Source organism: Nicotiana sylvestris, chromosome 2 (genome assembly GCF_000393655.2).
Source record: "Nicotiana sylvestris chromosome 2, ASM39365v2, whole genome shotgun sequence".
Classification (NCBI taxonomy): domain Eukaryota; kingdom Viridiplantae; phylum Streptophyta; class Magnoliopsida; order Solanales; family Solanaceae; genus Nicotiana; species Nicotiana sylvestris.
Window position 1 is genome coordinate 130748296 of NC_091058.1, and position 14138 is coordinate 130762433.

Consider the following 14138-nt stretch of genomic DNA (forward strand, 5'->3'; position numbering starts at 1 on the left):
CGATTCACATCATTTCAAATCCGTTTCTTACCAAATTTTACGGGCTCAACTTAATTACCATGTAAGACCTATATCGGGCTCCAGAACCAAAATACGGGCCCGATACCATCAAATTACAATATATTCACAATTCCAAAAACTGTTAAAATTCCAGAAAATAATTTTCTTTAAAAATTTATTTCTCGGGCTTGGGACCTCGGAATTCGATTCCGGGTATACACCCAAGGCCCATATTTTCCTACGGACCCTTCAGGACCGTCAAATCACGGGTCTGGTACTTTTTACCCAAAATGTTGACCGAAGTCAACTAAAATTTATTTTAAAAGAAAAATTTATCATTTTCCATAGATTTTTACATAATGACTTTTCGGACACACGCTCGGACTGCGCACGTGAATCAAGGTGAGACAAAAGGGAGGTTTTAAGTCCTCGAAGCATAGAATTTATTTTCAAAACAAGTGATGACCACAATTGACCTGTAGGGAGGGTTAGTTCGGGTTTGGAAGGGTTCGGGTTGAAATCGGAATACTTAATTCCTTAATAGTGCTTAAAATGGTTAAGATTGACTTGAGTCAATATTGTGAGCAAACGACCTCAAAACCAGGATTTGACGGTCCAAATAGCTTCGTTTGATGATTTTGGACTTGGGCGTGTGTTCTGGATCGGATTTCAGATAAATCGGAAGTGTTTCAGTGCTTAATGTTGAAAGTTGTCACATTGAAGGTTTTCAAGCTCTTTAAGTTTGGTTTGGAGTAGGTTTTGGTGTTATCGATGTCCGTTTTTGGATTTCGATCCTGGGAATAGTTCCATATGGTGATTTAAGACTTGCACACAAAAGTTGGTTTCATTTCGAGTAGTCAAAGTATGATTCGGCGCGTTACGAGCAAGTTGAAAATTTGAAGTTCATAACTTGGTTCAATTTGGTTTTGGGGTGAGATTCTTAGTTATGATGACGTTTTACATGTTTCGAGAGTTAAAACAGGTTTGTATTATGGTTATGGACTTTTTGGTGCATTTAGAAGTGGTCTCGGGTGGCTCGGGTGAGTTTCAGACCGCCCGAAGTTAAGTAAAAAATGCTGTCACTAATGGTTCTGGTTTCCTTCTTCGTAATCACGTGGGTGGGGTCGCGTTCGTAATGGAGGGGGACTAGGAAGTTGTGCTATGCCTTCACCACAGCCAGTCTGCATTCGCAAAGGTATGGTACATGTGGCTTTCGCGTTTGGGTGAATAAGCCCGCGTTCGCATAGGGTAGGCTAGGGATGGGTGGCTGTTGTTAGTCTTCGTGTTCGTGAAGAAGCCCTTGCGTTCATGAAGGGAAGTCCAGGCAAGCCTTCGTATTCACGAGGCCTCTCCCGCAATCCCGTAGAAGGGATGCCTGGGCAGTGTCTTTAAAATATCGGGACTTAGGGTTTTTGGTTCATTTGTTTCACTTGTTGGACATGTTTAGAGCTCTTTGAAGATGGGTTTTCACCTAACACTTTCAGGTAAGTAATTCCTATACAAAATGAGTTTAATATATGTATTTTGGGTAGATTCTTAACTTACAAATTATAGAGATTATGGGTTTAGTTGAAAAGCCTATGTTTTGATGAAAATGAGATTTAACCATGAAAATGATTATGGAATTGGGTAAAAATTATATATTTAAGTTCATGAGGTTATATGTAACATTCCTCTTAAAAGTTTTTTGGAATCCGGGCATTTGAGCCCGGGGTGAATTTTAAGAATCTTCCAATTTGGGTTGGGTAATAACTCTTATAGCTAAATTATGAACTTGTGAGTGTACATTGATTAATCTATACAATATTTGGCTAGCTTCGGATTGTTCGACACCAAGTTGAGGCTTTAGTGTGAATTTGTGGGTCGAAAATTGAGCTTTGGGACAAGGTAAGTCTCTTGCCTAACTTTGTTAGAAGGAATTTATCCCATAGGTGTTTTAAATTACTATTTGCTTCTAATTGTGGTAGGCTACGTGCGCACGATATAATGACCCGACCGCTAGTTTTGAACTTTAGCGCATTGTTCAGCGGTTTGAGGCCTTGGGCTGCTTCAATCCATGTTTTATGACTTGTACGCATACTCAAAATTGAACTTCGGGAAGTTCGGAGTTGATTCGGATGGAAAATTCTCAATTTGGAAGTTTTATGTTGGAAGAATTGATTAAGTTTGACTTTTGAGTAAATGAGCTCGGAATTAGGATTTGAAGATTCAAATAGGTTAGTATGGTGATTTCGGACTTGGGCGTGTGTTCGGGTTGAAGATCGGGCGGTCTAGGAGCATTTAAGCGCTTATTATAGAAAGTAGGCATTTTTGAAAGTTTTAGAATTTCATAAGTTTGGTTTGAAGTGAATTTTTGATGTTATCAGTGGAGCCTTGGAATAGGTTCTCATAGTGATTTGTGACTTGTGCGTAAAGTTTGGCATCATTCCGAAATGTTTAAGTATGAATTAGATGCATTCGTCGAAGTTTGGAAGTTTGAAAAAGGAATTTTATCGTCGATTTGTAGTTTTGATGTTTATTGGTGAGATTTGAGGCCACGAGACGGTTCGTTTCATGTTTTGGGACTGGTTGGTATGATTGGACGGGGACCCGGGGGCCTCGGGTGTGTTTCGGGGTGGTTTCGAACAAAGTTTGGCTAAGTTGCTGCTGTTGGTGTCTGCTATCTGGTGTTGTTCTTCACGAACACAAAGGGATTAACACGTTCTTGAAAAAGGATTAGTTGGCTACTAACTTTTGTGTTTCGCGTTCACGATTGGAGCCATGCGTTCGCGTAAGGTGAGGCGACAAAGCTTCGCGTTTGCGATGGCAGCTTTGCGTTTGCGATGAAGAAGCTGGCCTAGGAGATTTCCTTAGCCTTCACAGATTGAGCATCGTGTTCATGATGGTTCACTTGGTAAAGCATCACATTCGCGAGTTGTGACTTGCATTCACGAAGGGCAGTTTTGGAGCTTTAGCTGGTATTGCTTCGCGAATGCGAGGGACTTGCCATGTTCATGAAGAAGGTCGGACTGGGCAGTGTGGTTTTAAAAATAGGGGTTTGGCTCATTTCCACTTCATGTCTTCCATGGGATCCGACTTTGGAGCAATTTTGGAGCACCATTTTCACCGTTAATCATGAGGTAAGTGATTTCTACAAGTTGTGAGTTAATATACAAATTTAGGCTTGTAAATTCATGGAAATTTGTGGAAATTATGAGAGTTTAAGAGAACTTAGAACTTGGTATTTTTTGATTTTGACCACAAAATTGGCCATGGAATTGGGAATAGATTATATATTTGAGTTCGTAATATTATGGATAAAGTTTGTCTTTGTCACGACCCAAATCCTAAACCGTCGTGATGGCACTTATCGTGGTACTAGGCAATTCGACATTTCCAAAATACTTCTAACATTTTACAAAGAATAAATTAAGAAATTTTGAATAACCAGATTTTTCATAAAAATGGGGTAACAACCCAAACATAAGTGCGGAAACATAACTCCCAAATCAGGGAGTCAATGAGCTCCTGAGCATCTATACAACCAGTATAGAAAGAAATGTCTACGAGAGTCTGTATCAAAGTACAAATAAAGAAAGATAAGGAGGGAGAAACAAGGACTGCGGACGTCAGGCAACTATTCATAAATCTCCGAAGATCAACCGTGCACGATGTCGCGCCCCTTTTTTCTCATGAAATCGGGTTTTGACATTTCTGGGACAACTCTTTTTTGAGATGGTAGGGAATTGGAAGAGTCGCCACCTACCGGATTAAGGTGCGTTAGGGCACGTAGAGCAAATAACTGATATAACCAGTTTACATCACCAGAGATCGGGTAAGGGCTCAAATTACCTTGAGAGGAAGGTGTTAGGCACTCCACGAGGTCCACAACGGTAGGTCCCGGTCGAACTTAAATTAAGCGGATTAGTCTAAAAAGGGAAGAAAATAATTTTGACAATACAATATTCAATTTATTTTAAATAGGGGTATGGGGTGGGAGGTGGTCCTAAGTTTTTTAGCCTATAGGATCATTCCATGCAATACTTTGTAACTCCCTCAAGTCGGGGTGTTACTCATAGCATTAGCGCATGGACTATCAACTCCTTACTACCCAATTACTATATTTAAGTTGTTACTTAAGCATTCTAGTAGTTTCTAGCTCGTTCCTTATGCGTGCACTACCCGTCCCTTACTTATGGCCCTGGAGGTATTAGGGCCTCTATTTGGGATGGTTCTAGCCAACCTATGTTGCTTAAAATGTGAAATCTAGGTGACAAACCAAAACAAATCATACTTTCAAATAAAGGACAAGCATGGGTTCACATTGACCTCCACACATAGACAACAAAAGCATGCAATTGAATCAACGAACTTTATTAACTTTGGAAGCCTATAGGCAGGATATCTATGTAAGAAAATAGAGTGCAGAGACAACTTTGTTAAGGCGAGCATTAAGACCTGTTTGTTTGCCTACTGATATTCAGCATGAATATGGGCACTCCAGGCAGCAATATGTTACGATTAAAAACCCAGATTCATTATTAAGTTTTACAAATATATTTCCTAAGTGATTGACAATAGGGAATGAATTCAGGATCGGTCAACAAAATCCTAAAGGCATGATTTCTACAACTTGTTGATTATAGACCTATAGACATGGTTTCTGAGCGTAGCACTGATTTTGACTTGCAAGGATAGATTTTATTCCTTTTTAATACTATAGTCATGGTTTCTCATTACTGAATTGACTTAAACCTTATAGGCATGATTTCTAAATTCAAAATTGATTTTAGTCTTATAGGCATGATATCTATTGCTGGATTGATTTAAACCCTATAGGCATGATTTCTAGGTTTGAAATTAATTTTAGTCCTATAGGCAGATATCTATTGTTGGATTATTTTAAACCCTATAGGCATGATTTCTAGGTTTGAAGGATTTAAATCCTATGGGCATGATATCTATGAACTGTATACAGGCAGAAATTAAACGGATTGCCAGGAAGGACAGTTAATTAAAACAACAAGATCCTATAGGCTTGCTTGATAATGCACATTTGTTGGAAACATGTATAGATCCTATGAGCGGGATTTCTAATTACATGAAAGTCCTATAATCATGATTTCTAGTATGCTAATGTAAAATACAGAGAAATGATCATGAAAGCCCTATAGGAAGGATGTCTAAACATAGTATAGAACTCACACAGTTTTCACTTAAACGAATAGAATTGACAGCATAATTAGATCCGATAGGTAGGATTTCTACCCACTTTTAACAAAAGATATAAGAAAAAAATTCCCCAGCTTTACTGAATATCCCCAAATATGTTATTATAAAGTTATTACAGCCCAGAATAACAAACGAATGACATAATAATAATGAGACACTATAGGGAGCCTTCATAAGCCCAAGTGAACCTCGGAACCAGGCCTTCCAATATAACAATAACATAGTGATTCCTTCACAATCCATTTGAAACAGGTTTCCAGTGTGTCAAAGTTCCCAAAGGCCTCAGGGACCCCGAGCAATGCTCACAGAAGAACCACACATTCAGAAAGTAATTCATAGGAGATTGGAAAACCAGCCCCCAGTGTGTCAGAGTTCAATTGAGTCTCATGTGGACCCTAGGTAGTGCTCACGCTAGGGGGGTTGGGAACTTAAGGGACTAAGAGTGGAGGGTTTAAATTTAGTACATAAAAGAGGTAGGGGGCATGTTTTAAAATAGTTTGCTTTCAGAAGAAATAGGGTTTAGGACACATAACGCAGGTAGAACTTACACCAAACAAATATACAACATTCATGCTTAAATACATAGTTCAAATAAGTTGGAGTCTAGTTAAGCTAAATACTTATGCTAGTACTTAAGACAATCATGGCTTAATCACATAAACAATTAGGTAGAAACGATTAAACTAGTCATACATATGAATTACGCAGGCAGGGCATATGAGTTAAACAACAAAATTTACTAATTACATGTCTATAATGTACAAAGTTCAAAACAAGTATAGGATTAACAAACAATGCATGAGACAACTTCAACCATAGGCTAAACTATGAAAAGGATTCATATTATTCAGAATAACTTAGTCTTAAGTCAACAATATTACTAAATATGATCTCATATAAAGGATAAAGTCATGTTGGGAATTGAAGAAGACTAGTCAAGCAAAGCATAGGGAATGAAATTGCAAAGGTTAGGGCATACCAGTTAAGCAAGAAATAAGCAAGTATGCCACAACAGGGAAATCCCAGAATAACTTGGCCTTGGCTGCCGGCCAAAATCAAAAGACACTTAGCACAGAAATCAAAACACCAGAGAGAGCTTAAATTTTTAGTGAGAAATGTGTGAGTTCTAGTCTTTTTTTCTTTAGAAGGAAAAGGGGGAAGCGTTTTCATCGATTAGAGTTGAGAATTTGACCAATTTGGATCGCTTCTTGCAGCATACCACTCCTAAATTTCCTGCTCAATTTTTCCCATGGTATCAAATTTAACAGGGAATACTAATTTTTTTTTAAAAAAATTAAATTGTTTGTGTCCATTTTTGTGCATTGATTAATTGTTGTCTGAGGGAAGATGTTTAAGCAACTGGTCACTTTTTTTGTTTGCCAATTATTAGCCATTAAATTAATTAATATGTTTTATCCTAATTGGCATTAGATTATGGTACTGGGGAAAAAAGAAACTATGCCTTGAAATAAAGTTTCTGGCATTTTAGGTGTTTGTGAATGTTTTTAGAGCTTGTATTGTGATATTGTCGAAGTGAAAGGTTAAGCTTAAACTAAGTATTGACATTTTACACTATTGTATATGGGAAAAAATGGTAATGAGGAGAACTGTATTATTTAAAGCCGGTAACTATAGTTTACTTCTAATATATAAATAGTTTACCTCTAATATATAAATAGTTTACCTCTAATATATAACTACAATTACATCTCCGTCCCAAACAAAGTTGGGGTCGACGATATGAATTCTTATCTTTCTTCAAGCTTGACTCATATATAATCACGCCAAAATTCTCAGGAAGTGGACATACCATTGGTAAGTCAAGGAAATTTATCGAAGTGCACCTAGCGTCATGTGCTGATGAATACGACTATGTTAAGATACTTGATTGTGTCATGTGTGTGTAAACCAACTGCATGGATAAGGTATTTTAATGCAATGGTTTTCTGCAATCTCTTCTTTCTTCCATAAATTATCCAAGTGAATAAAGGCTCAACAATTGTCGACATTTTTTGGTGATTGAACTCATTAAGTTTAAGTTGGCTTTCCTTTATACGTTTGAGTACTGTTTGTTAAGCTCAATGCCTTTGTGTAATTAAGATCAAATCCCCTCATTTGTTTAGTGGCTTATTCACAATATGTTGTGTATGTTACATCTCAGGTTTTGGAGGGAGCCAAGGAAGGTGAGAGCTTAGAGGAATTACGCGCTTGCGCAGCTTCTCAGTTTAGTACTGAGCAAAACGGTTTTCAAACTGCTAAATTATCAGAGAAGAGAAAGCACAAGGCTATATTGGATGAAGGGAGTCTTAAATTTGAGCGAATTGAATTGCTGATTAATACTTCACAACTCCCTTCATATGTAACACATGGATGGGTTTTTTTCTTTTCCCTTTTATCCCGAATCAGTTGTCTTGTATAGTGTTAAAGCTACTAAGTTTGCAGTCCTAATAGCAAATGGTACTAAGATCAGAGCTTATTCAATTAACCGTTTTTTGTTTGGGACAAGATCCACTAAGAACTTGAGCTTTCCAGCTTTGTTCATTTATGTAATGTTTTGATATCTTTCTCAGTTTGTATTTTAGCTCATGAACATTTTCCACAGGCTCTGCTGCAAAGTTAATCTGTAATTCTTATGCTTGTCAGTTTGTGATGAAATGATCAAAGCAGGTAAACAAAGTTGGATCCTTTTGACATTTCGACAGGGGGTTAATTATATATCTTTTTGACTTTGTTTACCTACTTTGATCCTCAGAATTCAGATGATGCCTAAGTTGCGAACGTGATGCCGATTTTGAAGAATATGGCTTCAGGTAACACGGTTTCACCATCCCAATTCGCATGCCTTTGAACTTAAAAAAAAAAAGCTTAAACGACATACATATAATAAATAAATATACAGGCTCAACTGATGTCAAAAACTAAATACACAAAACGAATTTTTTTTGAGGAATAGATAACTTGGAAAATTAAATCTTCTACGGGCGAACTATTTGTAAGCCTGATTTACTAACATATGTTCCTGATATTTTATGAGTGAAAGAATACAGAGATAATTAACAAGAAGCTTTGATATGAGTATATATTTACTTCATCAATAGCTAAATTCTGATATTAGCATCATATTCTGGAAAACAAAATCCTACTCAAAATTTTTCCAAGAGAGAATGTATGAAAAAAAAACAAGCAATTAATTACGCCTTACTCCTAAACTAGCGTGTGTGATTCATAATGATCATCACACCAGATATAAGTTCTTAACAAAATCCCTAGTTTGCGCAAGAATGCAATCTCGGAAAAGGATGACTAATTACAGAACTGGCCGTGGAGGTACAAGCCTCCAATGTCGATCCACTGTTATATAAAAAGAAGGGATCTTTCAGCAACTCTTGTGCAGATGGTCTAACATACATGTGAAGCAAACACTTGTCGATGATATATTTCACTCTAGACTCCTTTACCTTTGCAAGAGATGCCAGCTTCACACCAGTGGACGCTTTTCTAAATACTTGCAACTCATTGCTACATTCCCTATATGGATATTCTCCGGTAACCATCTCAAGAAAATGCATTATCCACCAATTCATTATATTTCTCATCATAGTACTCAGGAGCCATGAATGCAGAATTACCCTTAATTAGCTCTTTTGCAAAATTACCCTCGATTAGACGAATTGCCAAACCAAACCCTCCGAGCTTAACTTGTTTCCCACCACTATGAACAAAAATATTGTCACACTTGATGTCTCGATGGACGATCTTAGGGTTCTGACTATGGAGAAAGTTCAAACCTTCAAGAATTTGCCTACCCCAGTTCTTGATAGCCGCCAAATCAATACCACTGACAGCGCCATCACACTTGGACTTAGTACGTCGTAGTTTTCTCAGGCTGATGGAGGGAAACAACTCTGTAATCACGCTTATAGTTTTGGCCTCGCTGTCGAACAACCGAGAAAAACACATGATAATACTTTCATGCTTTAAGTGTTTCAGTATATGAGCCTCCGTGTACAATTTTAGTAGGATTTCTCGTGCCTCTTCATCATATGCTCCCTCAAAATCGATTTGGTTCCACGCCACTTCAATATTCTCAACACGATCAAACCCTACGTAAACATCTTTGTAAGCCCCTCCAACCAACTTTTCGTTGTATCTAATAAACCTACCACATGGAGAATTCTCTACAGCTTTGCGTAACTCGTAATCCATCAGCGCAAACTGGAAGTTAAAGATCTAAGGTGCAATTCAGAAAAAGCTTCGGTGGCTGCGGAGAAAGAATCCATAATCGAGCAGGAGAAACATGGTTGGAAACACTTGATATTTTTTCTCATACGGGCAAGGGTGGAAGTTAAAGATCAAAGGTGCTGTTCAGGAAAAGCTTCGGTGGCTGCGTAGAAAGAATCCATAATCAACTAGGAGAAACATGGTTGGGAACACTTGATATTTTTTTTAATACGGGGCAAGGGGGCTCTAGGATAAGGCAAGTGAAGCTCTTGCCTTAGGCTCCCAAATATTTAACCCCCAAAATATAAAGTAGTACTATATAATATATGTAATTTATATTTATGCAATTATTAATAAAATATTTTAAACTTTAATATTTTATTAAAATTTGATTGAGGTAAGATAGAATGAGTTAATACAATAAAAATTTTCTCTCGTTAAATTAAATGATATATTTATCTTCTCATCAATTCTATTTTTCTTTCTTTCTTTCTTTTTTCATATTTTTTACTACTATTTTTGCTTTCTAATTTCAACTAAAATTCTCTAATATAGATATAGAGTTTGAATTTCAATTAGAAAAAATAGTGAATAGTTTTAATTTATGGCCTTACTCTTTGTAACCTAAAAATTTATAATCGAACAAAGAATACTCATATGCCTAAAAGGAATTGAAAGTTCTCGAAGGATTTCATAATTACATTTACTAACTTTATTTATTAATTTTCTTTTACAGTTGAAACTTAAATAAGGAAGGATTCAATACACTAAGTTTAGTTGATTTTGAATTCCTAAATATTAGAAAAATACTTAAATGATTATTCCTAAAAATTTAAAAAATAGTTAAATGACTATTTTGTCAAGTGTAATCTATATTTTAAAGGGTAAAAAAGGTGAATGACATTTTGCGAAGTGACTTCGTGCTTTACTAAGAAAGAAATAAAAAATTAACACGAGAGTAAATGCTAAAGGTGTATAACAATAAACGTGCCTAATAGCTAACTTGAGATATGTGAATATACTTTTGTGATGACCCAAAAGTTCATCTTCTGTTTTATAATCTGATTTTGTGTTCTGAGGTCTTAAAAACCTCATTTTATCTCTTCTCGATTTGCATGCGCAGTCCGGACGTATTTCCGAAAAGTCTTTATGTGGAAAATTGATGAAATAAAAATTTTTAGCCTAAGAAGTTGATTTTTGTTGACTTCTATCAACGTTTTAGGTAAACGGATCCGGACCCATATTTTGACATCCCGGTGGGTCCGTAGTAAAATATGGGACCTGGGTGTTTGCCCGGAATAGGATTCGGAGGTCCCTAGCCCGAGTAATGAATTTTTGTTAAAAATTATTAAACTGAAAATCTAAGGATTTAAAGAAATTGATTAATATTTGATCTCGTTGGTATCGGGTCCGTATTTTGGTTTTGGAGTCCGGTACAAATTTAATATGATATTTAAGTCATGCTTGTTAAATTTGGTAAAAACGGAGTTTATTTGACGTGATTCGGGCATCCGATTGAGAAAAGAGGAATTTCAAGTGTTCTTAAGAATTTCATGTGTTTTAGTGTTAAATCCGTAGTTTTAGATGTTATTTTGGTGATTTGATCGCACGAACAAGTTTGTATGATGTTTTAAGATTTGCGTGCATGTTTGGTTTGGAACTCCGAGGGCTCGGGTGAGTTTCGGGGTTTGACCAAGCGGGTGCGGGGCCGGTTTTTGACTTTTTGTAGAAAATATTGGGGAACCTATAATTATGCATTAGAATTGATTTCTTTAGCGATAATTGATGTTATTAAGTTAATTATGACTAGATACGAGTGGATTGGAGGTGGAATCTAGAGGAAAAGCGGTAATTGAGCTTTGAATTGGTCGTTGGATTGAGGTAAGTGTTGTATCTAACCTCGACTTGAGGGATTAGGAATTCCTGACTTATTTGCTATGTGAAAACCCATGTGTGTGGCGCATAGGTGAGGTGACGAGTACCTATGCACCGTTAAATTATCTGTTTAGCCTGTTCCTTTCCCTCGTCCCTAATATATTATTTTCCTGTCTTAACTGCTACATGCTTATTGGTGATTCTTTGTTTAATTGCTTCTTGTTAGATGTTATTTTGTTTAATGAAGGTATTAATTGTTTCGCAAATTATTGTATCACATCATTGGTTCAAGTTGGTTTATTGGTGCTTCGTAGTGCATTTTGGTTGGTCTCATTGTGTAGTATTAATTAATGAAGTTTCATAATTGTATAGATTTCCGTTTACTTTGGTTTGAAGCATAAATATTGTTGTGGGTTTTGAACTAAATTGTGAAACACTTGTACTTATTGTGTGTTTGGTACTGATATGGTGAGATCGGGTTGCACGCTGCAACAGGAGGAATAAGGGTGGTATATTGAGGAGGAATACGGGTGAAATGTGATTGTCTAGTGGGATGGGGTTGCGCGCCGCAACAGGAGTAATAAGGGTATATAGGTGGGATCGGACTGCACACCAAAACAGGAGGAATAAGGGTGATATATTGAGGAGCAATAAGGGTGGACTGGTAGGATCGGGTTACATGTCGCAACAGGAGTAATAAGGGTGAATGTTCATATTGTTATTAATGATATGATGGGATCGGGATGCGCACCGCATCAGTTTGTTGTTTATGTATTTTTCTTCTGCTGTGATTATATTCTGTATCATTGTAACTCTCTTAAGTATTGGTTATAGCTGAGTACTAGCAAGATAATTGGGTTCCGTATTTGTTTTACTGAAAGTTACTGTTCCATTTTATTATAAACTATATACAGGTTATATTGTAAATGCCCCGCCTTATCCTCATCACTACTTTGTCGAGGTTAGGCTCGGCACTTACCAGTACATGGGGTCAGTTATACTAATATTGCACTCTGCACTTTCTGTGCAGATTTTGGAGCTGGTTGTGGCTGATCGAGAGGTCGATTGTAGACATTCATCTAGAAGAGCCAAGGTAGTCCTACAGGCGTCCGCAGGCCCTGGCGTCCCCTCCTATGTTTCTGCATTCTTGTTTTATTTTCTTTCGAGACATATGTACTTTTCTTTCAGACCAATACTTGTAGATATTCATAGAATGTTCGTGGGTTGTGACTCCATTTTTGGGTGGTAATAGTTTCGGTATTGTTAATAGTATATAGATAACCGGCTTATTATGTACTTCCGCATTTATTTCAGTTTGATTTAGTTTTTTTAATTGTAAAATATAAAATGTAAAGGAAAAAAGCAAATAAAACTGTAACATTGGCTTGCCTTGCGAGTGCGATGTTAGGCACCATCATGGTCTCGATAATGGAAATTCAGGTCGTGACAAGTTGGTATCAAAGTACTAGGTTGCCTAGGTCTCACAATTCACGCACAAGCTTAGTAGAGTCTGAGGGATCGGTATGGAGACGTCTGTGCTTGTTGGCCCAAGAACAGGTGATGTTTTGAAGAATGACAAAAAGAACTCAGTCATAGACCAGGTCCATCTTGTGAAGCACAGTCATGATCAACCTATACATGTGAGATGCACATGAAGGAGATAAGTCCTATTGATCAAGCAGCAATATCTCCTGATCTGATCGAAAAGGTTGCATGTAGATAAGGGGAGAAAGTCTCCTTATATGAAGAGAACACAATCTAGGATGAAGATAGTATTAGAGTTTGAGATCATCATGAACTCTTCTACGATAGGAGAGCAGAAATTGAGTTCTAATCAAGCTCTGATTACTAACCTATTAAATGTCAGTGTTGTTCTCTTTTACAGGGCATGCACATACGTAGAAGTTAACTAAATTGAGAGCAAAAGAGTAAGGCGATTTTGCAAACAATTTATGTGGGATTTGAGTGTGCACTCCTGAAACTACTTGAACGTGATAGAAGAACCAGTTCCATTGTGTCTATCTTTTATTCTAGTTCAATTGTAGTAGGTGGTTTAAAGTTGTACCTTTCATCTTTCATAGAAGCAATTGTATTTAGGTACCTAGAGTGTTCAAGTTATAGCTAACTTGAAGTTGTCGCAACAGCTAAGGCTGTGTGCCACAACGAGATTAGAGTTAATCCTTAGGTTTACAAAGAGTTTTTGTAAATGCTGTTTTGCTCAGTGATTTTAGTGGAATTTTGGGAAAATCCTACTGAGTAGTAAGTCGTGATTTTTTTACCTTTTGAGCCAGGTGTTTTTCCACGTAAAAATCCTTGTGTTCTTTATTTTCTGTATTTATTATTCCGTAAATAGTAGTAGTTGGAACACCTGGAAGAACCAGGTTCTTCTATAGTTCAGTTAAGCAAAAACCGAGTACTACACAAATCACCCCCCTCTTATATAGTATTGACGCTTAAAACATCAGCGTTTATCCCCAGAGGCTACCGAGTTAGGAACTTTTATTCTTCTCTATCGTGCGATTTGGTCTCTCAATGCTAATTGAACTCTCTACTCTTGTTCCTTCGCAAATGGAGAGAACATGTACCGCTTCATCAGCTGATCAGTAGACCGAGCCCCCAGTGGTAGCCCCTACGAGGGGCAGAGGACGATGTCGTGCTAGAGGTCGAGGCATGGGCATGTCTTAGCACATAGCTCGACAAGCTGCACCAGTGGCGGGACCTCAGGTAGAGTTTGATGAGGAGGTTCCAGCCTAGACTGTTCCAGTGGGGCCAGTTCAGGTTCCAGAGGGGCTCATCGCTACCCTAGTACTTCAGGATGCCTTGGTCTTGGG

The 14138-nt window shown here is 37.3% G+C and overlaps 1 protein-coding gene across 1 annotated transcript; it reads right to left on the bottom strand.

Annotated features, from left to right (window-relative positions):
- Window positions 1-8766: 8766 nt before the first annotated feature.
- LOC104242548 (serine/threonine-protein kinase WNK8-like) lies at window positions 8767-9417 on the bottom strand. The gene has a single exon (XM_009797620.1). The coding sequence runs from the start codon at window positions 9415-9417 to the stop codon at window positions 8767-8769; it is 651 nt and encodes a 216-aa protein (XP_009795922.1).
- Window positions 9418-14138: the final 4721 nt, after the last annotated feature.